This window comes from Arvicola amphibius, chromosome 13, assembly GCF_903992535.2.
Source record: "Arvicola amphibius chromosome 13, mArvAmp1.2, whole genome shotgun sequence".
In the NCBI taxonomy this organism is placed as follows: domain Eukaryota; kingdom Metazoa; phylum Chordata; class Mammalia; order Rodentia; family Cricetidae; genus Arvicola; species Arvicola amphibius.
Window position 1 is genome coordinate 53,275,757 of NC_052059.1, and position 27,285 is coordinate 53,303,041.

Sequence of the window (27,285 nt, forward strand, 5' to 3'; positions counted from 1 at the left end):
CTAACTTTGACCAGCTATAATCTGCCAAAAGGGCGAGCCTCCGGAATTCATTGAGAATGCACACAGAGTTCTGTATCATCTGCCGTACTTGGAAGGTGATGAGCCTTCTGGCAGAACATGCTTGCCCCTTCAGTGCTGACACTTCACCAGGACAGAGATCTAACATCTCACAGGGCCCAAGGGGCTTTGTCTTTTGTTCTGGCAGAACTAGCTTCACAGTCACGGCAGGGCAAGTGTGTAGTGTAGATACCTGCTGAGTACTGTTTAGTTCTAGCTCCAGAGCAGACATACTTCACAGCAATGTGGCTGAGCTAAGAAATGTCCAAATTCCTTAGTTTCAATTCAGGTGAGCCCCATGTAAACCTCACAATAAAAACAAGACCTTTCAGAGCAGGAGAGAGCTGTCAGGAGTGTGGGGACAGCCACCTGCACTGTGGAGCAGCCTTACTGCTCTCTCGCTCTGATTACAGCCTTGAGTTTGGTCCTAAACCCTTCTTTTACCTCCAGACACACTAAAGAAATTATGCCTACCTGACACCTTTCATCAGAGGTTTATAAACTTGTGGATAAGACCTGCAATTCCACTGCCGTTTGAACACAATTACTAGATTCCTGCTAATTCAAGCTAATATTAAGTTCTTCCTTCCATTTCACTCTTTCATCGAAAAAAATGAAAGACGTTATTCTTTCTGGAATGAGGCTGCAGTTCTTTGTCGTTTCCCCTGGACTCACACAGTCCTGCAGGAGCACAACAGGAATCCCATGGTGGCTGGCTAGATAGACACTATGGGCTTCTTGAACTACAGAGATGGTCAATGTTATGTTACAGATGAGCAATCCTGGAACTATTAAGTTCTTATTATAGACAAGAGGATGCTATGGTGCAAAAAGCAAATTTGGATCCCATATATTTTTTATATGTAAGGTTTTTGTTGTTATTTTACTTTTTTGTGTGCCTCTGTTTTATTGAGACTGGCTTCTGTAAATAGCTGAGGGTGGAACTCTAGACAAGAAGGATCTTGTCTCAAAAACATAAAATTAGGGCTGGTGAGTTAAAGCGCCTGATATCGAGCCTGACAGCCTGATTTTCAGTCTATGGAGCCATCATGTGGAAATAACTGACTTCTGCAAATTGTCCTCTGACCGCTATATGTGTGCTGTGGCACGAGTTCTGACACACACACACACACACACACACACACACACACACACATACACACACATATACACATATACACACACGTACACACATACACACAAATACACATACACACACATACACACATATACACACATATACACACATATACACACACACATACACACACACACACTTTTCAAAATAATATTTTTTGACATTTTCCCCAAGACACAATAGTGCCCAAACAGAAAATGAAAATTTTCACATTGTAATAAACAGGGACTAAATAAAACAGTCACGCTGTTGGGCACAATCACAGATGGTTCCATCTGCCCGTCAACCCTTGGTGAACAGACTTTGCTCCTTGTTTCAGTTGACAAAATATGGTAATGGTGCTGGATGTCATAGAGATGACTCTGTTACATGGGACGTCCTTCCTGAATCTTCCCTTGCAGATATGATAGCATCACACTGCCTCATAGGGCTGTTCTGTGTAGTGAGCTATCTTGTCAGACTATCTTTAGACAGCCAGCCCCAAATAGTGACATGGAGACTTCTTATCAATTATAAAAGTTTGGCCACTAGCTCAGATTTGTCCCAGTAGCTCTTATAACTTAAATTGAACTGCTTTTATTAATCTATGTTCTGCCATGCTGCTCGGTTACCTCTGCTCTGTACCATATGTTTGACCTCTTCAGTGTCTCCCTGGTATCTCGCTGGCACAATCCACACACAGAGATTCCTCTTCCTCCCCGGAAATCCTGTTTATCCTCTCACGCCTACCTATTGACCACTCAGCTCCTCTGTACACCAATCAGGGTGACACATCTTCACAGTGTAAACAAATACTCCGCAACAGTTTCGTACATGGTGTTGTCCCCCAAAGATTATGGTGTTGTCACCTGCAAGCCTGTTACACACAGGCAGCATGCCAACACTTCTTTGTGTCTTGTGCCCAGCAGTTTCTACAGTAAGTACCCACACAGCGAACAGTAAGTTCATAAAGAATCAGACATAAATACCTGCTTTTCATACACAATTTACACGCGTCAGTCCAATTCCTATGTCTAAATCTCCACAATCACTAAAGTTACAAGGATATCAGGATATAAGTAATGTAACTTACGCATACCCCACACCCCACATCTGAATTTCCACAAATTTCTATGACAAATCAGAATGAAGAAAATGCATAAAACAAAAGATAACCAGCCTATAGTCCACAACTCCAGAGAAGACAAGAAACAAGGAGAACCCTAATAGAGACATATATGGATCCCCAGGAAGGGGAAGTAGACAAGAACTCCTTAGTAAATTGGCAGAGTAGAGGGAGGGGAAGGGTAGTAGGGAAGTGGGGAGGGGAGCAGGGAGGAAAATGAGGAATGGGGAAGATCAAGTTGGGTAAAGGACAAGGAGGGAAAGCAAGGGAAGAGATATCTTGAAAGAAGTCACTGTAGTGTTAGCAAGAAGCCAGGCTCTAAGGAAACTCCCAGGAAACCACAAGGATGACCCCAGCTAAGAATCTAAGCAATAGTGGAGAGGGTGCCTGAACTACCCTTCCCTCGTAATCAGATTGATGACTACCTTAATTGTCATCACAGAACCTTCATCCAGTAACTGATGGAAGCAGATGCAGAGATCCACAGCTAAGCACTGGGCCAAACTCCTCAGTACAGTCATAGAGACGGAGGCGCGATACTAAGAGCAAAGGGGCCAAGACCATGATGGGCACACCAACACAAACAGCTGACTCGAGCTAGTGGGAGCTCACTGACTGCGGACTGACAGCTGTGGAGCCAGCATAAGACCAAACTTGGTCCTCTGAATGTGGGTGGCAGTTGTGTGGCATGGTCAGTTTGTGGGGTCACTAGCAGAGGAACCAGTATTTATCCCTAGTACATGATCTGGCTCTTTGGAGCCCATTCTCTATGGAGGGAGACCTTTCTCAGCCTTGACACAGGAGGAGGGGCCTTGCTTCCGCCTCAAGTGATTGTGTCAGGCTTTGCTGACTCCCCATGGGAGGCCTCACCCTCTCTGAGCAGTGGGTGGGGGGTGGGGTGAGTAGAAGACAGGAGGAGTGGGAGGATGGGAGGGAGAGGGAACTGGGATTGGTATGTAAAATAGGGTGTTTTAAAAATAGAAATAAAAAAATAAGAATGCCATTATCAACTTTATTGACCTCATGGCCAGACTGGGGTACACTTGTGGTCCTGAAGGACGCGGACAGACAGTCACAGGGCCTCATCTGAATTCTGAGGCCCAAAGTCTCTAATCATGTCTCCACTGTCACACACTTAACCTCTTACCTTCACCTAGCAGCTTCAAATGTGGTTTACAGTTCCCCGGCTGGGAAGCCGCAGCTTTCTAGACTTACTTTCTACTTATCCTGCTGAAAGAGCCTCCCACTCATGCTCCATTACACACTACAGACGAGGCCCGAGCTAGCCGCCTGCAACCGGGAGCAGGATCTCCCAGACCCATGTGTCCTGGTGATGAAACTGAGTTCAGTGGACGATAAAAACACCCTCGGCCCTGGAACTGCACAGCCACTGCCTCCACCTGTCACGCCGAGAAGGCATTCCAGAAGTTTATTAACTGCGCATTCTCAAGTATCGCCCAGGGCGGCAGCAGTCTGTCATCTGCAGATCCTGTTACTACCTGCATCCCGCATGGCGGGGCTGCCAGAAATGAAACACGCGACTGATCCACTGGAGTTACCAGGGCCGCCTGCTTTCCATCATCGTGCCATCAATCCTCCCTGACTGTCTCCTCTGAAGAATGTCCAAAATTCCTTAAGTAATGGCTTGTACAATCCCTTTCCCACAAGAGCAGAAACTGTTCTAACTGTGGCGGAGACATAAGCAACGCCTGAGTAACGCTGAGCAGCTCGTTACTGGGGTTGTTAAAGAGTGAGATGAGGGGCCAATACTGTTAGTTAGAATCAATACACACAGGCAGCAAGGTCCTAATAGCAGCAGCAGGGCTAAACACTGTGTGCTCTGCTCCATACGGAGCAGTCTAAGAAAACTGGGCAGTTTCCTCTATGCTTAGATTCAGAAGCCCCAGATGTAATCTCCCAAAGGTCAGCAAGTGAGATGGGCAGGACATGAACTGAGAGCTTTAGGTTTCCTTCAAAACTCATCCCATGTGACACTAAGACCAGCACCCCTCAGAAGTCAGGTCTCTCTGACGTCTGCAGCAACTCGGTGTCATTCATGGGAACAACTTAAGACCATCGAGTGTCACCCTTGAGAGTTTTCTCTGCTCCAAGTATTATGTCAACATTGACTTTTTATTCCCCCAACTTTTGATGCTTTATTGTCTGATTTTGTCAATGAGGAAAAATAGATTGTTGTGGAGATTAAGAACACAGCACAAGATCATAAGTGGCACAGCTGGCTTTCGGGCCCGGGCTACTTCATCAAGTTATCGATTCCTTCAATGTAGCACTCAACTCTGTACTTCTAGCCAAGGGCATAGTCAAAGTGGCATATTACAGCATTAGAAACACAGAAGACCACCTGGTTTCAAATCTGATCCATACCTGCTTGGTGACCATTTTTTCTATTGAAAATAGATTTTTTTCATACAATGTTCTGATTATGGTTTCCTCTTCCCCAACTCCTCCCAGATCCTCCCCACTTCCAAACCCACCCAAATTCACACCCCTTTTTTCTCATTAAAATACAAACAGGTATCTAAAATAATAAGATAAACAGAAAAAAGTATCAGAGAAAAAGCACAAGAAGAAATACAGCTACCGAAACACGCTTACACACAGAAAACCCATAAAACAAAATCAGAGACCATAATATGCAGCCAAAAGACCCATGAGGTTAAAGCCATGCACAGACAAAGCACTGTGAGAGAGAAAAAAAGACCTTCATCCCTACTACTGAATTCATATTGTGTTGGCCATCCACTGCTGGGCACGGAGCTTACCTTAAATGTGAACTCATTAGAGAAAACTAATCTTCATTTGTGAGCAGTTATCAACTGAGAAAGTTGTTCCTGGGTTAGAGATGGGGCTTGTGTCCACTTTCTCTCTCAGTGCTGGGCCCCCATCCGGCTTGGCCCGTGAAGGCCCGGTACATGCTATCAAAATCTGTTCACATAAGCGAGTGTCCGTTCTGTTGAGTCTAGAGGCCTTATTTCCGTGATGTCACCCATCCCCTCAAGTTGTTAGGATAAGGCTCTTTCCACCTCCTCTTCACCATGGTTCCATGAACCCTGAGAGGAGGCGTTTGATGGAGACATCCCATTTAGGACTGGGTGTTCCAAGGTTTCTCACTGTCTGTACATTTCTCTGTACAGGTCCATCAGCATCGACTTTTAACTGAGATGAAAGCCATATCCCCGTAATTCACTTCAGAGCGTGTAGCTCCGTGACTCTTAGTCTAGTCTCTGTCACACAGCCTCTCTCAAACGGCAAAGCATATCATCAGTCACTGAGATCCCTGCATCCACTAGGGGCCAGTCCTCTCCGTTCTTCCTCCCCTAGTCTCTGAAAACAGCTGAACCCTTTCCTGACTCAAAAGAATCAACTTAGTCTAGACAGACCTTTTCCCAAGAGATCACAACATGAGCTTTTGTGACTGCCTACTCCTATTATTTTCATGACAGACTAATACTCCGTTGTGTAGATACACGCAGCATTCATATTTACCCGTGCACACACTTAAGGATATCTGGACTGCTTTCCACCTTTGAATTCGGGGATAATGTTGCTATGAAGACATGCAAAATTTGGGGTGTCCATATTATTTTTGATTCTTTTGAGAAAAAAATACACACAAACACTCAACCTAGGAAAGGAGTTGCTGGGTCATCTGGCATGTTTACTTTTTGAAGAACTGCCAGACTGTTAGCCAAAGCTGCTGCACATTCTGCACTCCCACTGGCAGGGAGGAGAGCACAAATTTCTCCTTCTCCATGTCAACACGCCCCCACTTCCATCCTGTGTGGTGTGAATATGAAATGTCTCTCCTAGCCTCTCATACTGGACGTCAGCTGATGGATTCAGGGAAGTGATTGGCTCCTGTGATTCTAACCTAACCCACAGATTAAACCACCGGTGGGTCACAACAGGACTACGTTACTGGAGGTACAGGATGCGGGGCCAGGTTGGAGTAGTTCACTGACAGTACTGTGAAGATGCACCTTGTCTCCAGCTCCTGTCTGTCATGAGTAGGCTGCTTTGCTCCATACAGTTTCTATACTATAATGTTCAGCCTCACCACAGTTCAGAAACAATGGAGCCAGCCCATACATAGAAACTCTGAAACACTGAGGTAAAGCAAAGCTTTCTTTTGAGTTGTTTGTGGCAGGCCAGGTATCCCAGTGATGATCAACTTACAAACCAACTAGTGCACAGAGAAAGGGTACCTCCTCGCTCAGTTCTTGATTTGAATTTTCTTAACCAATAACCTTGAGTGTTATGTATGTATTGGCATTCTATTATCTTCCTTAGAGAAGCAGCTCATTTTAAAAAGTAGGTTATTGCCTTTCAATTGCTGCCAGAGCTCTTTGTACACTCCAGACAGTAAACACTCGTCAGACACATATTCCATGCACTGTGTGCTGTCACTTCACCTCCATGGGAATGCCTTTAGAGTAGAATTTCCTAAAGTATCAATAAGTCCAAGTTATCTGTGGTCTCTGGTTGTTTGCTGGTGTCAAATCTAGAAACGATTGTCTAATCCAAGGTGAAGACTATGTGGACCCATGTCTCTCTTCTAGCAGCATTTAGTTTTAGCACCTAAATCAAGTTCTCTGCTCTGTTTGAAGCAAATCTTTACGTGCAAAATTTCACCCTTACATGTGGGCATCCAGTTGACCCATCACTATTCTTTAAAAGACAATTAATTTCCCAAGGAGCTGTTTTGCGAGTCTTTAATAATAAACTGACTATAAATGATGGGTTTACTTCTGGGGTCTCTCATGTTCATTTCCATGGACTGACACACCTATTCACCTACACACACACACACACACACACACACACACACACACACATACACACACACCCCTTGCCTGCCCTCCATGTTGGAGCCATAGCTATCTCTCCACAGCTCCATCCCTGCTGCAGTCAGGACCCGGCTTACCAACCTCAAGCCTTCTAAGGGCCCCACGGTCGCCAGAACTGTCCACACACCTCTCTGCAGACATAACCTATGCACCATGGTTAGCATAGGGTGAAATCCGAGTTAGAAATAATTACACTCAGATGAAATGCCATTCTGACTCCACGAGTACACACACTTCCCCTCCCATGCCGAGTTCTCCACACCACGTCCCATCCTTCCCAGGCACATGTCTGTCAAAAGACATAAAACACACGAGGGAAACAGGCATGCTGAGACTAAGTATGAGCTGTGGTTCGGCTTTTAAATAATTTAGGTCTAAAACTGGTCTGTCTGAGAAATGTTTTATGACTTAAGAAAGAAAAAGAAAATCATGGACCATGACAGTTAACACACAAGTCTTCAGACTGCGTGTTTTCTATGAGTGGATTGTGAAAGCAATAGAGGGGTCATGCCCAGCTCTGAAAGAGACAGAAAGGGCTGAGTACAAAGTCAGGGTGAGTTCTGATCCGTGGCGCTTTGTTTCAGCATTTGGTCAAAACACTTAAATAAGAATAATAATACGCCAGGTGGTGGTGGTGCACACCTTTAATTTTAATCCCAGCATTCTGGAGGCAGAGACAGGTAGATCTCTGTGTGGTCTACAGAGAGAGTTCCCAGACAGGCACCAAAGCTACAGAAAAATGTCTTGAACGACAGCCCCCACCTTGGGAAAAAAAAGTGCTCCTTCAGTGTGGATCTGGTGCCTCTTTTGTGAAGCAGCAGCTGAGAAGACTCGGGCGTTCGCCATGGCCGGCGAGAAACCCAAGGAGGGAGTCAAGACCGAGAACAGCGACCATATTAATTTGAAGGTGGCGGGGCAGGATGGCTCTGTGGTGCAGTTTAAAATTAAGAGGCATACACCACTTAGTAAACTAATGAAAGCCTATTGTGAACGACAGGGTTTGTCAATGAGGCTGATCAGAGTCCGGTTTGATGGGCAGCCAATCAGTGAAACAGACACACCTGCACAGCTGGAAATGGAGAATGGAGATATGATTGATGTGTTCCAGCAGCAGACAGGAGGTGTCTACTAAAAAGGGAACCTGCTACTTTACTCCAGAATTTTGTTATAGACCAAGAATACATTCGCAATTAGAAAGCCGCAATTTGGTTCCACCACATCCTGACTACTACAGTATAGTTTTCTCTATTCTTTCATTTCCCTGTGCCTATTTCTTTATTGTACATAAAGTAACTGGTGTATGTGCACAAGCATATTGCGCTTTTTTTTCCTTCTTTTTTAAAACTAAATGGCCAATGCTCTGTTTTGATTGACAGCAGATGGAGGTGGTCCGGGGGAAAGTATGGTTCTGTGAAAATACCCCCTGCCCCATTAGAGGCATGCTCGTTCAGCATACCCCCTGCTCCATTAGAGGCATGCTCGTTCAGCATACCCCCTGCTCCATTAGAGGCATGCTCGTTCAGCTCTTGTCTTTATATTCCAGGAAGTTATTTTGCTCTCAATGTTTTAAAGAACCCAACCACAAAATCCTTGCATACCTTGTTCAATTGGAGAATTTTAATGTTTTTCATTTATCATTGTAAAACCAAGGACAATTTTATAACTTTTTTGTATATAGCTGTTACATGTAGGGCAATCTGTCTTTAAGTAGGGATAAATTACTCTTGAACAAAATGATCCTAGATAGTTTTCCCTTCAAGTCAAGCGTCTTGTTGTTTAAATAAACTTCTTGTTTAAAAAAATAATAATAATGCTACTGAAGAAGAGAAAGAAGGAAAATTAAAAAGATCAGCAGGAAGCAGAAACCTTAAAAATGAGTGATGTCACAGCATATACCGATTCCAGCCATCAGCAAGCAGCCCAAACAGAAAGGGCTTCTATGGCTCTCTGCAGTCAGCACCTTCAGGCCCCGATGCCTTCCTAACACCCTAATGGAATGCAGACGTTCCATGGCTACTGCTCCTAGCCACATGCAATTTGAGTCTCACCTAAACAGAACAAAATCACATTTACTTTTTAAGATAGACACTCTCAGCTATATAATCCTCTAAACTAAACATTTCATAAGTTGTCATGATGAACTAATTCAGACTACTGAGCTGGCAACACCAAGGCTGGTCATCCTCTGACAACACAGCAGGGCTGTGAGGAGTATCACTATGGGGGAAGCTGAGTGAGTGGAACATGCTGCCAGTACCTTATTTCAAGTGAGCAGTTACTAGAAGACAGTCTGGATCACCAGTCGTGGTGGTGCACGCCTTTAATCCTAGCACTCGAGAGGCAGAGGCAGGCAGATCTCTGAGTTCGAGTCCAGTCTGGTCTACAGACTGAGTTCCAGAACACTCAGGGCTACACAGAGAAACCCTGTCTTGAAAAACAAAACAAAACAAAACAAAACAAAAGATAGTGTGGATCAAGCAAGAGGACTCTGAGATATGTAAGAATAGCCACTTTGGCTGCCAGCTCCTCAGCAGTCTTTAGACAAAGCTCTCGGCTGAACACCTCCATGAACGTGAGCTGGGTCAACAGCACCAGTGCTGTCCCCTGGCTGTCAGCGCGGTGGCCCTCTGAACTAGAGCTGCAGCCACTCTCTGCTCTCCAGAATCTTTCCTGTGCTTCACCTTCACTTTAACTTGATACATGGCTGTTTGGAGGATACTCTAGGTTTCAAGGAGGAAAATGAGCTAGAAGTGGGTCTGAGAATGTAAACTACGCTTGATTTATAGACAGACCTTGCTTCCATTTAAAGGACTCCGTGATGTGGAAGTATTTAGACTGTACTTTGGGTAAGTGGAAAAAGTTTCTGCTGCGATTGTATAAATCATTTCAAATGCTATTTCATTCTGGCTTTTAAGTGTCTGAGTTTTTCTACATGTTCCGAGAAAGTTTGGTTCACTTTTCACTCCCCATAAATCAAAGACTATTTCAAAGCTTCCCGGGGACAGAAAAACATACACATGTGCAGAGAAAGATTGCATCAGTGCTAAGTCAGGACCTGAAGGCAGCGTGTTAAAGAGAGCTGCCCCACCCCTGCGCTCTTCTAATTAGCTGCCACACGCGCTACAAGTGGAGCTGTGTCTCGGGCAAATTACTCTAGCACATGGTCATATAAGGCCATTAAGAGGACACAGACCGGCCATATAGCCACTTAAACAACTAGCTGGGCACTGCAATGGGACCTCTGGTGGCCTGGCAAGTGGCTATTCTTGAAAAGCAGAGACCACTATCAAATCCCCGAGGACAACAGGCTGAACACACAGTGAGATCCCCAATGGAGTCAGCCTACTTTCTTTCCCTGTTCTGACTCTTTCTGTGAGCAACTGATTAATCTAGTCTACACATGCACTATGTTTATCATTTAAGTTCCCCCTCAAGCTGTACCTCGAACATTCTGCCAACAGTGACACCGCCTAACATCCATCTGTGCTGTTTACGCTATGTCAGCATCACACTGGTTTCCTGCTCTATCAGCCGCAAGAAAACACCCAACGAAAACACCTTCAGGAAGGAAAGGTTGATTGTGACTCACAGTTTGGGGTACAGTCGGGCACAGTGGGGAAGGCAAGGCAGCAGGAACATGAAGCGCTGACCACCATCACAGTCAGGAAGTTGAGAGAAATGAACACCAGTGGTCAGTTCTTCTTTTTACTCAATCCAGGACCTCAGCCCATAGGATGGTACTACCCACACTTAGGGTGGCTCTTTTCCTAAATTAACCCACTCTAGAAATTCCCTCACAGACATGCAAGAGGTTTATCTCCTAGGTCCTGTCAAGCTGACAATCAACACCAACCAGTCACTTGATAGTGCTCCCCACTCCACGTGACTCCTGCATCACACCAGATCTGATTAAACTCGGGCTCAGAGGAGCCCCACATGTGCTGTGGTGCTCTGGAGGACACTGTGGCCACACATCACTTCTTCATTCTTGTCTTCAACAATAGAACAAACCACTCTACACTTGGAATCTTCTCTTCCCTCAAATATAGCCACTAGCCTTCCAATTTGTAGGTCAAACAAGAAACATCCCATTTAAAACCATAAAACCATAAACATAATAAGAATGATCATCTTTTTTCATTATTATTTAAGCCTTATTTTGAAAGTTCAAGTCATTTGCACCAGTCTAAAACAAATGGGAATATGCAAATCTTAGAAAGTATAGCAAGACCTAGTTCAAAGAAGGTGAAAGTAAACAGATAAGTAAACAAACAAACAGATGACATGAGAGACGTCCAAGAACACGACGAGTACATGGCAGCGTGAGAGGACTAGGCAGGTAAACAAAGGCGGCTTTTCGGAAAACTAACACAACTTATATACGTGGTTCTGCAGCCTAAGCAAGAACCTCTGACTTGGCAAGCTCGGAAACAAAATAAACCTTAGTGTACACCAAAAAAACTACAACATTCTAACAAAGAAGACCTTTGCATATAGGAAAGACGAGTGATTTACAAACCAGAGAGAGAAACTAGAACTGGCTCCAAATCTCAGACCAAAAGTTATTCACATCAAGATTTGAGAGAAATGAATAAAATCTTAAGAAAGTCGAAGGAAAGTACAGGCAAACAGTTTGCATTAAGGAGTCTTTGGGCTGAGAGGTGGCTCAGCAGTTAAGAGTACTTATTGTGCCCAGCACTCAGGAGGCAGAGGCAGGCGGGTCTCTGTGAGTTCGAGACCAGCCTGGTCTACAAGAGCTAGCTCCAGGACAGGCTCTAAAGCCGCAGAGAAACCGTCTCGAAAAAGAAAAAAAAAAAAAAAAGAGTACTTATTGTGTTCTAGAGGACCAAGTTTCTCAGCACCCACATTAGGCTGCTTACAACCGCCTTAACTCCAGCTCCAGGGAACCAATGCACCATCCTCTTTCTGGCCTCTGTAAGCACTGCATTCATGTGGGCTGTACATGCATGCATACACACATGACACACACGTGCACGCATACATGCAGACATATACATGTGTGTTACGTGCGCACGCGCACACACACACAACAATAATAATAACTACGAAGGAAGTCTTTGTTTTTTGTTTTTCAGACAGGGTTGTGCAATGCCAAGAAGTATTTTTCAAGTGTGACAGAACCATAAAAAATTCTGATAGCTCTTACTAGAGTTAACAAGACACAAAACGCCAATCCAACAAAAATAAAGCTTTCTGAATGTTAAGAGAATTATGAAAGAAGCTGAGTCAATATATACAAAAAATATTTATTAAGGACAAGGTATTAATATTCCTAGCAAAAAAGATGACCAATATAAACATGGGAAACTAAGAACTGGTAAGACTCTTAACACCTTTTCTCTATAAAGACAGGGAAAGACCATCAGGAGAGATGTCAGTTTCAATAGTAATAAAAGGCAGCAGGCCAAAAGCTGTAAGTTACAGTACTGTCGAAAATTAAAGTCCGTTACTAGGGCCATCAAGGGAAAACTCTTTGCATGACATATGTGCAATGTGGAACACAAGCTGTGTGCACCTTTACCCAGCCCTCCTGCTCTTAAGAGTATAACAAAGGGGGGTCTGGAGAGATGGCTCAGCGGTCAAGAGCATTGCCTGCTCTTCCAGAGGTCTTGAGTTCAATTCCCAGCAACTACATGGTAGCTCACAACCATCTGTGTGATAAGGTCTGGTGCCCTCTTCAGGCATGCACGCAGACAGAATATTGTTTATATAATAAATAATTTTTTTAAAAAAGAGTATAACAAAGGTTAAAGCAGTTATGTGCACAAAGACATCTGTACCACAGAGTCACTTGCAGGTCTTCTAGAACATAAAATGAGTCCAAGCCTTGAACAAAGGTTAGGGGCCAGAGAATGGGGTTCTGGGACAGGATCTGAGCTGAAGTAAAGCACCAACCCCCCAGAAATGCAGGGTCTGGGAAAGCACAGTGGGGAAGAGAAGACCACATCTTTGATGAACAGGTAAGCATTCCACTCCATACAAAACAGTAACACAGTGTAAAGTTACTCAGACTAATCTGAACTTTACGTCTTAGCTGTCCAGGCTGCTGGAGAAACTGACACAAACAGGACAGCCTAAGCCATAGGCGCTCTCCCTGGAAGTTGGAAGACCACAGTTCAGTTACTGGCGGTGTGCATGAGGACTTGCACCTGGCTAATGGATGATTGTCTTCACAAGGCAGCTGCAGATGACGAGGACAGGAAGCTCAACCATTCCAAAGACACCCGGGCCTTCAAAGTGTTCCAGCTCATGACCTAAGAAGCAAGCCCTTGAGGCCTCACCTCCCAATACCATCCTACTGTGGCCAGGGCTTCAACCATTCTCATTTGTTAATTTATGAACGCTTAATCCACCAAATATCTATCTTTAATGCATCCCCAGGGCACGTCTGCACAGTAGCTGGCAATGCATGCTTACTGCTATCGAGGACGGTGTCACCTAGAACAGGGCTCTTCTACAGCAGCAGCAGAAGTTCCAGGCTCCTTTAGGAAGAGGACACGAGGACGCATCCCAAGGCCCCAGCTTCGGGGATGTGTACACTACATCCAGAACTAAGACAAGCTGAACCCTTGTGACAAACGTCACTTCAAAGAGCTGTTCCCCTCTAATGGCACGGGAAACATAGATAAACATAAATGGGGAAGGGTATAGGTGTTCTTGCCTTTCTGAGTTTATGAGGAATATGTGCTTGTTAGTGAAAAACTGGAGCATTACAATTAAAGAAACAAATCCAGGGGGAGAGCTAAGGATCAGAAGCATGAGAGACTTCATACTGTGGGTGCCATTCACAGCTTAGAAACTCTCAATCAAATGCACATCTTACCTCCAGAAAATGCCCTTAAAATGCCCAGTTAGTGCACTCAGTCAGAGCCCTTCTTGCTGTGCCAAGCAGGCAGCTTAGAGGCTCTGCGGATGGCCCAGAAATCCTTAGGCATTTGCAGGAGCCCCTCTGCATGCCCATTTCTGCATAAGCAACGGATGCTCTATGTTCTGTGCACATCCCTGTGGCTGATACTGTGGTTGACCTTGGAGTCACCAGAATAAAGGCTGCCAGAAATAGAAATACATGAGCATCGCTCAAAGCATAAAGCTTCTAATATTCTGGGACAGTTCATTATATCCAAGCTACAGCAAATTACAGGCCAAAATGGGGGGCAGCACTACTCACAGAAACCGAGACTAAAATGAACACTGGTGACTTGGCTCACAGGACTATTATAAAAACAACCCAGACAATTACGTGTTTTAAATGGGTGGGATCTAGAGTTGCAATTCTCCCACAAGCTGAAGCCATGGAAAGCTTTAGAAAATAAGTGACTCGGGAGCTTAGTGTTCCAGTTTACAACACGTGTGTGTTTTAGTTATGAAGCCATAGTAAATCTAGCATGCCAGGCAAGGTAAACAGTTCTCAGTTGTTTATGTAGCCAAAGAGGGAAGGAATTCAACACACCATTAACCACTTAGGTGTTTCTAGATGTGCACCAGACGGCTCTGTATTGATGATAAAGAAAGCAAAGATAAGTGAGCACGGTGTTCTTTAACACTTCACTTGCTTGGCAACATTAGATATTCAGAGGTAGTTCTACCCAAGCAAGCCCTTCACCTCATTCAGACTGCCATTCGCGGGGGACCTGGGACAAAGGGGTGGGAGGAGACAGAACTGTCCCAAGCAAACATTTCACCACAGAATTTTAATTGACTACTCCCAAGAAAAAGGTAGATGTGGGGTGCATCTCTCACAGTTGTACATTCAAGCACACATGCATACACACACACACACACACACACACACACACACGAGGAGAAAGAGAGTCACAATGAGTCCAAAATGGCCTCACGCTCACAACAATGCTCCTGCCTCTGCATCCAAGTGCTAGGATTACAGGTGTGAGCCACCATGCCCAGCTGGCAATCTATTCTACACACACGTAGAGTGTCTCGGTCCTTCTCTAACAGTCTCCGAGCAAGTGTGAGACAAAAGCAGCAAAGGAGGGAAGTGGGCTTCACACATCTCCGTGAAGACCTTGTGCGGTCATGGTTTCTTTCACCGGCCTTATTTTAGAAGTCATTAATATAAAAAAAATTTAAAAACCCTTTAATATAGATGGTAAAAATTATTTAACTAGTAACTATTCCTTACAGTCATGCTTCATCCATAATATAAAAACTAAAAAAAAGGAAGCCATTGCTGCCTGCTGCTAAGTCCAATAAGCAGTGATGGCAGTTCGTATTAATATTGGAACTGACGGCGACTTCGGGGCTGGGGTGGGGCTCAGGGCAGAGTGCTCACCTAGCATGTGGATGCCCTGGGTCCCAGTGCCAGCACCAATAAATTAATTCATTCACTTGTGAAACTGTTTGTGAAAAGCTGTACATATTTTAGCTGTACTAAAATTTGAAGACAATTTAATATGCTTAACTGAACAAATATTCATTTCCATTTTCATATAGCTCTTTCTATAGTATTCTCATGCTTTACACAAATAATTCAACAAAAAAGCTCATAAAAAACTATCATGTAAACAAAAAAAATCTCATAGTAGGTTATGATGGTGCATGTCTGCTAAGCCCCACTCTGATAAAGCTGAGGCAGGCCACACAGCATGCCCTGGCCGTCTCACAAGTCCTCCCCACACCCTCTCCCTGCTGGCCCCAGGATCAGGAAGGTTGGGGGCTGAGGGTCTGGGGCAGCAGCCATGCATCTCCTTTAGCACCTCTGCACACCACCTTCCAACTGGCAAGTGAGCAACTACTTTCCCTTGAACATACAATCATGACCACAGAAATGTCAGTTTAGGAATCTGCTTCCCAAATCAAGCAATTCCAATGTGGGAAGCCTTCAGATCACACAAAAATCGTATGGTGAGCCTTCATTTATTATGTTCTCCTTGGGAATCAGAGACCACATTTCAAAGCAAGCACTCTATAAACAATTTTCAAGCCATCATCCAGCCAATGTAACCCTAACATAATAAAGAGCAAAACATTATACTGTTGGGATTGTGGAGTAGAAGTATAAAGGAAAACAGTGTGTTTAAAATTGGGGGTTTCGTTGGCACTTGGGAAATGGCTGTCCCCATGAGAAGGCGGTGTGCAATCACGCTGGCTGGGCTAGTGTCCCTCTGACAGACACTCCTACCCATCAGCAGCATCATCAACCTGTCTTTTACCCTCAGCTCCGCAGCACAGTCGCCCACAGCGAATTGCAGATCCCTAGGTGGTAATCTCCCAATCCACAGAGCTCATGTTTGAACCTATGTCCTGTGATACACATATGATGACCCAACACCTAGATACCCTGTAGTCATGTGGCATCAACTGACCACATTTCTGTACTACACGAGGCAGTCACTCCTCGTAGTCTCCACGTTTCTCTGGTTGAGGGCTATGGTGCTCAAGCTGTGTCACTTCAGCTCTCCCCGTTCGTCACCACCTCCCAGGCCACACCTGCCAACACTGAGGTGCGGTGATAGCTGAGCGGGGCTCTTGGAATGCTCTCCTGTGCCTTCTTTTTCCTGCTGTTTCATTTCAGTTCTACTCAGGGAGGGTTAGCCTTGGAGACACGTGCTGGCACAGCAGGGAGAGACTGGGCCATTCTTGCTTGGACAAGGATGGGGAAGCCTACAGGAACCTCTTGCAAAAGAAAAAGTCACCTCTTCTTTTAGGAACACAGCTGGTCCAAGAAGAGCTGTTCTGGAAACACCACTTTACCACACACTGATAAAAAGAGCGCGTTAAAGCACCAACTCCAGCCATAACGCCTATGTACTTTCCCATGTGGCAGCCATTTGTTCACGGTCTACACCTGAAAACACTCACCAGGTCAGTGAGAGGGACAGGTTACATGAGCTCTCCAGAACTTTCCTAGACCTGCTAGCCCTCCTATACTTCCGAGCAAGTGAGAGCGCAGAGACACAAACCCAGTCAGTGTGGTGGCCGGCACACGCATGTAATCTTAGTTCTTTTGGGCGGCTGAGACAGAGTGTATGAGCTCCAGGTCGGCCTGGGCTATACAGAGACCCTGTCTCAAAACACAACAACAACAAAGACACAAATCTAGAACCCTAGAACAACAAAACTGTAACACTGTATACAATCTGGGGTAAAATGGAAGAAATGTACAATCACTTAGAAATAGAAGACCCTTCGGAGGACTCAGGGATTCAAATAAGCAACAAGGTTGGAGACATGGTTCAGGGTTAGGAGTGTGCACTGAGCATGAAGAAGGGTGCTAACACATACTCCTTACTCCAGCTCCAGAGGGTCTGAAACTTTCTTCCAGACTCTGAGGGTGTGTACACTCACATTACCTCACATACCATATAATTTCAAAATGAAAATATCTTTTCTAAAAAAGCAACAAACACCACCCATTAAGAGACGGAATACAACAGAAAATCAGCCTGTGGGATATGGTTTAAAATCGCCCTCTAACCTGTTGAGCAAGACTTTTGGATTCCCAGCATCAAACTGCTACATGGAAAAACAAGTCAAGTGCAAATTAACTTTCTGTGTTTTACACGGAGGTTTAGCACTTGTATAAATATTAATGAAACGCTGGCACAATAAGGTGCTTACTCAGAGTCGGCACCATACTTCACAAGGAACAAAGACAGTCATGCCAACAGTTACAGTGATCTGAGTTCAGTTTTGCCAAGCATGTCATACCAAGGCTTGCTAGGCAGACACTGATCTGTGAAGACCTCTTCTGCTAGCGGACCCTGCTCTGCACTGTGGCTTCTGGAGGGTCTCACAGGAGAGACCTGGGCTGTGAAGCCGGTGCACAGTATCTCCCCACAGATGGTTGAGACCTCTGAGATCACTGCCTAAAGGCTGAGACCACACTGAAAGCATCCAGATATTTTGTATGGACTCTGCAAGCCCTGCAAATATTCTCTAGGTTATCATTCAAATATTATTTTTTTTTCTTACTATTTTATTTCATGGAGTGACTGACTATTTAAGACGAACAATTCCTAGAAATAAGCCATTGGGGAACACCATGAAGTTGCTATGACACTGCCTTTCATCCCACATGGCTGCTGCCAGCCATGGACTCCGTTCTCCCTGGCTATTGCCCCGACCTGCACATGTGGTCCAGCCTCAGAGCTCACCTCTGCTCTGCACCATCCTGTCCATGGCAACCACTGTCCTGGTTCACACCACAGCGTTTTGCCAGGACACAGGGCACCCTAGAATGGGTCTCTCAAAACATACTCTTTGCTTTTACCCCATACAGTAGAAACAAAATCACCTTTCAGTAATTTTTAAGATTTTTCTGAATAGCAAGACTACATTTTGATTAATAAAGTGGAATGACCAACTTGCCACACCCACCGATTTAATCCGTAAGCACTGCTACAGTGTACACGGTTCCACTCCTTAGCCAGAGTGGCAACGACTGCACTGCATGTGACTTCCCTTCATTCCTTCACAGCCTTCCTGTGTATGTGCTCCTCTGTGATGCTCACGTTTACATGGCTAACTCTGTATGGAAGTTCTACTCAGCTTGGTTCTTAAGAAACTCACTTGTTTTGACTTCAGCTCATTGCCTGATGGATTCAGCAGCTCTACCTCTGGTGTACCCTTCTGCATAGTGCTTTTCATTTCCTTGCTGACAACAGCCTGAGCTTTTCACAGGGTCTTCCCCACTCAAATCCTTGTCAAAAACATTCACAACCTGTTCTAAACCCTGTGTTCCGCTCCTGGAACTGAGAGAATACCTAGCAGGGAAAACACAGCATGTTGTCTACGTAGAACGGAAGCGCTGGCCACCGGCGTGCCCACATCGTTGCCAGTGGATAATGCCTGACTCTCTCTGAATGGGGGAAATGCTCTGTATCCTGCCATGGTGTCACAGTCCTGTGATGCCACAGCCTTTCTAACTTGGTATTTTAGCTGGCATACTTTTTACCAAGCTAGAATAAAACAGTAACAGGATATGGTTTTAGTCAGCATTTCTGGTCAATATGGAGGCCGTTTCATGTGGTTTACTACATGCTTGTGTCTTGTGTCCTTTCAAAGTGTTTTAAAAATGCCATCTTTTCTAGCATGTCAAATTTTATACTTTTTACAATAAAAAGGGAGAAAAGGAAAGGGGCACATGAAAATGTCTACTTCTACACCTTAGTTTTCCATTTCTGGTAGGAGTAGACTGGCTTACTTTATATTAAACTTATGATTTTTATCTTTCAATTTAAATCAGTTAAATTTGTCAGTTTTCTGTTTTACATTTAATGCCTGTGGATTGTATATAAGGTGTTCAATTCTGTGAGAATAAAAAGGCTGTGGGAATGGCATCCTTTTGCATTCATACTCCCCACATTTGGGCCCAATCTACCTAATGCTTTATGTACAGTATGAGACAGAAGTCTGGTTTTCAGACCTCTTATATGTAGTCTGGGTGTTGTTTTATACCATGGACATCACAGTCCTTGCCATCGGGTATCTCCTAACCATCGGTTTCAGATTTGAATCCCTGCACTATATACGAGGACACACAGGAGACACCTACTGGCAAGAAATCTGAATATTTATAGCAAGCACAGCAACATCAGAGGACTGAGTGGCATCTTCTAGACAGCACAACCTTTATGCTTCCATGTCATCTATTTTAAAAAGGAAACTAAAAAAAGAAAAACAGATGAGCTGTGGTGATTTGAATAAGAATGGCCCTCACAGGCTTAATATATTTGAGTATTTGATTACCAGTTGGTGGACTATTTGAGAAAGGTTAGGAAGTATGGTCTAGTTGAAGGAGGAGTGTCACTGGGAGTGAGTTTTGAGGTTTCAAAAGCCTCACACCATTCCCAGGGTGCCGCCTTGTCTTTTGTTCTGCGTTGTTCCTTTATTCCACTATCATGGACTCTAACCCTCTGGAACTGCTAACCCAATCAAACATTTTCTCTTGCCTCGGTTACGGTCATGGTGTGCAGATAACTAAGACAGAGAGAGTGACCTTGCTATGGAAGACTCTGGACCTTGGACTAGGAAAGCAGTTGAAAACTATAAGCAGAGCTTAATGGGCCATTCTAGCAGGAGCTGGGAAGACTGCAGTGTTAAGAGCAGTGTGGACAGATGAGAAGCAGCTCAAGATGTTTCAGAAAATGTTAGCATTGGTTAAAAACCATTCCTCAATATTTGGAGAAAGAATGTGGCTGCTCTTTGCCCTTGTCCGAAGAATTTTCCTGAGGCTAAACTGAAAGGTAATGGACTAATTTCCCTGATGGAGTAGGTTTTAAGAAAGCCTAATATTGACTCCATTGCATGGCTGTTAGTAATTACTCTTATGTAGGTCTACAATGAAAAAGAACATGCAGGGGAGGAGAGATAAACAAAATATTCAGTTTAAAAGCACAATAGGGGGATGGAGAGATGGCTCAGAGGTTAAGAACACTGATCTTCCAGAGGTCGAGTTCAATTCCCAGCAACCACATGGTGGCTCACAACCATCTGTAACAAGATCAGGTGCCCTCTTCTGGCTTGCAGGCACACATGCAGGCAGAACACCATATACATAATAAATCTTTTTTTTAAAAGCGCAGTAGGAAATTGAATATTGGAGCCAAGGCTTATGCTAAAAAAGATGGGGAGATAAAGGAGAGGCCTGATGGGAAATGGAACAAAGGGAGTGGTGTCCCCAGGGAAAGACATCACACAGCTAAAATTCCAGCTGGTGAAAAAGTCTAAGCAATTTTCTGCTCCTAAAAATCAACAATAAATCAAAGCTGACAAGAGTCAAGAGTGCCAATGCTCACCCCAAGTGGGTAGTCAAACTTGGCAGTGCCATCCATGTGGTTCTCGGTTTAGTCATGAAGGATACGTGAGAAAAGGGGTTGTGGAATCTTCCTGTACAGTTAAGGAGAGACAGAGAAGACAGCTGCATGGCAGGGCAGTCTGCGTGGAGACCCTAAGAGGTCACTGCGTGAGCTGTGAAAGTAAAGAAGTGTCAGAGCCATTGGCAACTGCCAAGAAAAGCTGGGTGCAAGAGAGAGAAGTGTGCAGAAGAGCTGGAAGGGCAGAGCCGTCTAAGCCCTTTAACACCAGACATGGAGCTACAGGATTCAGTGTTTGCCCTGCTGGGCTCCAGTTTTGCTTTGGTCCAGTATTTCCTCACTATGTCCTCTCTTCCCCCTGGTATGTGGTATATTCTGTGCTACTGTATGTTGGGAATATGCAATTTGCTTTTTCATTTTACAGGGGTTACAATTAGGAAATTCCCTTGAGTCTCAGGAGAGAATGTTGAGACTGTGAAAGACTGGGGAGATTTTAAAGCTGGACTAAATGCGTTTTGCAAGTCTACGGAACGGAACAGGATGGTTTGAGTAAGAATGGCCTCCACAAGCTCACATATTTGAATACTTGGTTCCAAGCTGGCAGAACTGTTAGAGAAGGATCAGGAGGTGTGTGCTTTTTGGAGAAAGTGTTACTAGGACTGGGCTTTCGGATTTTAAAAAATCTCCTGCAGTCCCAGTGTGTTCCCTCTCTCTGCCGTGAGGCTGTGGGTCAGACGTGAGTCCTCAGCGGCGCCCTCACTCTGCCCTTTCCAAAGCTGCCTCGGTCGCGCTGTTCCGTCACAGCAATAGAAGGGTAATGAAGACGGAGACAGGAAAGGTGGCAGGCGTGTCCTCCAGCCACACTGAAGATCTGTAGGTTTAGAGAGCGCCCAGCCCTCCTGACCCAGTCTAGGTTTATTTACGACACACTCTCCTTACTGGGTATGCTGTATCTACATGGAGCTGAACTTGCCAGTAGCCCAATGGTAGCACTCATGCTTAGCACAGACACCACATATGCCTACGTATACACGGGGGCGGGGGTAGTGTGATCGGTATTCTGTGTGTACGTTTATCTATTAAGTCCATACATCTTTACTTGTAAATCTTTATTGTAATGAGTCACCGGTCTGGTTCAAGGCCTCTGGCTTCTGCCACACTATCAATGCTGGGCCCTCACTGGGACTCCTCATGGATATCCCGTTGTTGCCTTGTGTCATGGAGGTCCCACAGATCTGGATCTGCAGGCCCGGCCCCTTCACATGCTCCAGCAGTTCATTGATGAGGTGGATGCTGGGGTGGGCTAACTCAAAACCCTGATTCTGGGCCTGGGTAGCAGCTGGGTTGGTCAGCCTGGCAGCTTTCCCTCATCGTCACCACCAGGGCCAGCTCTCCAGCACTGCTTCAGCTAGCTCACCCAGTGCAGCAGGCAGCAAGGAGCAGAGCCATCTCTCCAGCACTGCTCCAGTTAGCTCACCCAGTGCAGCAGGCAGCAAGGAGCAGGGTCAGCTCTGCTGCTCTCAGCTCTCAGGGCCAGTTCATCTGCACCCACACCACCAGGGCCAGCTCTCCTGCTCTCAGCCCTTAGAGCCAGCTCTACTGTTTTGCCCCCCAGTGCAGCAGTTGCTGAGGGGTAGAACCAGCTCTCCCAATCCCACGATCCCAAGGCCAGCTCTCCCACCTGCCATAGGTGGCAAGGGGTAGGCAGAGGGCATCTTTCCCTCACCATGTTACCACACAGCAGATGCGGGGCGGGGTCACCTCTTCTGCTCTCCCACCCTAGTGCACTGCCCAGGCAAAGTGTAGGCCTGCTTTCCTGAGTGCTGCAGCCGGGGAAGGGCAGGGTCAGCTCTCCTACCTGCCACAGGCAGCAAAGAGCAGGGGATGGGGGACAGCATCTCTCCCTCACCCATTTTACCGTATGGTGGCTGAGGGGTGGGGCCAGATCTCCCATGCACAGTCACTGGGCCAGGTCACCTGCACCCCTGTCAACAGGGTCAGCTCTATTGTGCTGCCCAGATAAGGCACAAGCCGCACTGTCCTGAGTGCTGCAGCTGGTGAGGGGCAGGGTCAGCTCTACCACTCTTGAGGGAATTCTGTACCTTTAGAACTTTCAGCTTCTGAGACGATAAGAAACCAACAGCACGGAGTACTGTAAAGGTCAGAGGCTTTCAATCCCAACACATCACTATCTAATCCTGGGGATGACCTCAATACGAGCCCCAGTGAGAGGAGAGCATTTAACAGACCAGGCTGGTTTAAGAGTGAAATTTAGTCCTTTCTCCAAAACAGCGAGGTAAAGTCGAGCACCTAGAACTTGGAAACAGCAATGCGACTCCTACCTTCCAGTCCAACAGGGCACTAAATATAAAGAATAAATACAGTCCTTAGTACAATGTAAGGTACTTAATAAATGTCAGTTCCCTTTGCAGTGAACACTAATTAGAGTCTCATCATATGTATAAAGACATTATATTATACAAATTATAATATATATGTGTAGTTTTATAAAAAGTAAAGAGAATATTGACTAACACCCACTTTCTTAGGAATCTGGTAAGCACTGAGAGAAGAAATAAAATCATGCATGGAATATTAGATGAGCCAGGACATTCCTAATATCTGGCCATGTAAAACACAACCTCAACACACACGTAGGGATCCCAAGTCCTCCAAAGGGTAATGATGGAACCTAGAGAAATGAGCAGAGCCAGTCTAGAACGACGGAATTAAAATGCAGACTCACAGTGTCAGGAACATAGGGCAAGCCATAAAAGTGCTCTTGCGTTTCCATGAGGATGTCTGTGGTCGACTTCCTCAGGGGATGCTGGCCATGGTAGATTTGATCCAGGGCGGCATAAAAGACCTAGGCAGACAGAAACCTCCGTTTAGCTTTGGTAGTCCATCCTGTATTTAAGATGTGGCCAGTCAAAGATGTTGTAAGAGCACCAGAATGGCAATTATGAACCACAGCTGAGAAGACTCACAAACATAAACACGTGTTATCTGAGACATACTCTGTACCACATATATGACCAGTCAAAAGCTTAAAGGGGTACTCTGAAGCTTTCTATAATATAAGTTGTTGTTCAGTTTTGAATCTTTTTTTTTTTTTTTTGGTTTTTCGAGACAGGGTTTCCCTGTAGTTTCTAGAGCCTGTCCTGGAACTAGCTCTTGTAGACCAGGCTGGCCTCGAACTCAGAGATCTGCCTGCCTCTGCCTCCCGAGTGCTGGGATTAAAGGCGTGCGCCACCACCGCCCGGCCAGTTTTGAATCTTATCCATCATTAAATTTGTGGTCATAAAATTGAAATTATGCAGTTAAAAATATGTAAAAAAAAAATCAGAATTATAGGTTGTGGTCCCCTGAATCTAATAAATCCTGTTTGGCTTCTTCCTGGATCCTGGTAGAGCATAAATTAAATGAGAGGTATGGAGTGGCCAGAATCTGTTTTGTATCTAGAGGTGAAAGAGCACTGTGTGGGCACAGTTGGCTAGAAGATGTGGAAAGCATTCTGGTACATGTCCTGAGTACAGAAGTGACAAAGCCTGATGCAGCTGTCGTAGGGTTCGGAGCAAGGGTCACAGCAGACTTCATATCTTTGTGAGGAGAACAAAAGAAGCAGCTGCAGTGGGGGGACAGGGGCAGGAGGACCATCCCCTCCCCAGGACAGGAGAACAGCTGGGGAAATGACACGGAGCAAAGCAGCATCAGGAAATGTGAGCACCAAACCTGCAGTTAGAGAGTGCTGAGAACTAAATCTAAGGAGAGAGAAGTGGGCTTTCTCCAGGACATCTGACCTGCTTGCTTGAGTCCTAATGGTGTGAATTCGCCTCATAACAAAGTGAAGTGCTTTACTTAAAGAGAAGAGTTTGACATGCAGTTACAGCTGAGGTGCATCTTTCTGGCCGAGAAATGGAATTTGCCGGGAATGTGCAGCTGCTGACTTGAAAGAGGTAAGGATTAGTTTGGATAAAAGACAACATGTAAACGACCTCTGGCCACTGGCTTCACCTACATATAGAATTATGCTTGTGAATTATAAAGCTAAGTTAAGCCTTCCCTGGAAAAATACAGACATTTCTGAATATAAACATTATGTTCCCCTAGCTGGTAATCTAAACATACAGCTAAATACAGCTCTCTCAGTTCTGTCATGAGTAACAATGGGTAACAATAACCAAAGAAGCTCGACCTGGTGGGGCAAACAATTATGAACGGAAACTTAGTTCTGCCCTGAGCGGCACACTTTTTGTCCACACTACAAACATGCTAGAATTCAAGAGCTTTGTTTCTTCAATTATGCCTTTTAAAAATGATGCAAATGTGGACTTTTAGAAACATGGTCCCCAGTTTGGTGGCACTGTTTGGGGAGACTCAGGTGTGGCCTTGTGGAAAAAGTATGTCACTGGAGGTGGGCTTTGAGAATTTAGAAGACTCCACATATCATTTCTAGTTTATTCTTTCTGCTTTGTGCTTGCAGTTCAAGGTGTAATCTCTCAGCTTCCAGCTCTGGCCACCATGTCTGCTCCTCGCTGATGTGCCTCTGCTTTTTTTTATTGTTTTTATTGAGCCATATATTTTTCTCCCCTCTCCCATGGTTCCCATGCTCCCAATTTACTCAGGAGATCTTGTCTTTTTCTACTTCCAATGTAGACTAGATCCATGTATGTCTCTCTTAGGGTCCTCAGTGTTGTCTAGGTTCTTCAGGGTTATGATTTGTAGGCTGCTTTGCTTTATGTTTAAAAACCACTTATGAGTGAGTACATGTGATAATTGTCTTTCTGAGTCTGGGTTGCCTCACTCAATATAATGTTTTCTAGATCCATTCATTTGCCCGCAAATTTCAAGATGTTATTACTTTTCTCTGCTGTGTAGTACTCCATTGTGTAAATGTACCACATTTTCCTTATCCATTCTTCGGTTGAGGGGCCTTTAGGTTGTTTCCAGGATCTGGTTATGACAAACAATGCTGGTGTGGGACAATTCTTTATTTTGTCAAGTATGTTTTAAATAAACACTGATTGGCCAGTAATCAGGCAGGAAGTAGAGGCGGGACAACCAGACAGGAAGTAGAGGTGGGGCAATGAGAACAGGAGTATTCTGGGAAGAAAGAAGCTCTCTCTCCAGTCCTGTCCAGACACTGAAGAAGCAGAATGTGACCTGCCCTGCTGAAAAAGGTACTGAGCCATGTGGCTAGCATAGACAAGAATAATGGACTAATATAAGTTATGAGTTAATAAGAAGCCTGAGCTAATGGGCTAAGCTAGCTGGGTGGCCAGGGCGACAAGCAGGTCCTTCTGTTACACAATGCTGCAATGAACATAGTTGAGCACATGTCCTTGTGGTATGATTGAGTATCCTTTGGGTATATACCCAAAAGTGGTATTGCTGGGTCTTGAGGTAGGTTGTTTTCTAATTTTCTGAGAAATGTGCCTCTACTCTTAACCTCTCTGCAACTGTAAGCCAAAATAAACTCTTTTCCTTAAGGTGTCTTTGATCGTGGTGTTTTATTACAGCAACCAAAAGGCAACAAATACACTGTTCATCCAGCAGCTGCACTCCCGGAGCTAATGCACTACTCACCCAGCAGCTGCACTCCCGGAACTAATGCACTGCTCATCCAGCAGCTGCATTCCCAGAGCTAATGCACTGCTCATCCAGCAGCTGCACTCCCGGAGCTAATGCACTGCTCATCCAGCAGCTGCACTCCCGGAACTAATGCACTGCTCATCCAGCAGCTGCATTCCCGGAGCTAATGCACTGCTCATCCAGCAGCTGCATTCCCGGAGCTAATGCACTGGTCATCCAGCAGCTGCATTCCCGGAACTAATGCACTGCTCATCCAGCAGCCGCACTCCCGGAGCTAATGCACTGGTCATCCAGCAGCCGCACTCCCGGAACTAATGCACTGGTCATCCAGCAGCTGCATTCCCGGAACTAATGCACTGCTCATCCAGCAGCCGCATTCCCGGAGCTAATGCACTGGTCATCCAGCAGCTGCATTCCCGGAACTAATGCACTGCTCATCCAGCAGCTGCATTCCCGGAACTAATGCACTGCTCATCCAGCAGCTGCATTCCGAGAACTAATGCACTGGTCATGCAGCAGCTGCATGCTGGAACCCCATCCTTACACCAAGCAAAAGTACTCAGCCCATTTGTTAAACAGTGCATGGTGAAAAGAGTTTCACATATTCTAAAACACTATCTACGCCACCTCAGAACACACAACAGTTCCCTTCCTTTCTATCTGCTGGTCTGCACAGCACCAGTTTAGGAGTGGGACAAAGCACCTGCAATGTCAGGAATGGCTCCACCT

The 27,285-nt window shown here is 45.2% G+C and overlaps 2 protein-coding genes across 4 annotated transcripts in view; one reads left to right on the forward strand and one right to left on the reverse strand.

The window, feature by feature from the left end:
- LOC119800376 (mitochondrial intermediate peptidase) overlaps positions 1–27,285 on the reverse strand; it is a 123,879-nt gene that overhangs the window by 32,379 nt on the left and 64,215 nt on the right. For both annotated transcript variants that reach the window (XM_038310541.1, XM_038310540.1), the window contains exon 16: positions 23,711–23,830. In XM_038310541.1, coding sequence (XP_038166469.1) covers positions 23,711–23,830 — 120 coding nt within the window. The remainder of the gene's footprint in view (positions 1–23,710; positions 23,831–27,285) is intronic.
- On the forward strand, positions 8,013–8,427 carry LOC119800377 (small ubiquitin-related modifier 2-like). 2 transcript variants are annotated; one of them, XM_038310543.1, is made up of 2 exons: positions 8,013–8,166; positions 8,224–8,427. In XM_038310543.1, exons 1-2 carry the CDS (start codon positions 8,013–8,015, stop codon positions 8,298–8,300), a joined length of 231 nt encoding a protein of 76 aa, XP_038166471.1. In that variant the 3' UTR covers positions 8,301–8,427. The 2 variants fall into 2 exon arrangements, with proteins under 2 accessions (XP_038166471.1, XP_038166470.1); XM_038310542.1 differs by having other exon boundaries at positions 8,013–8,427.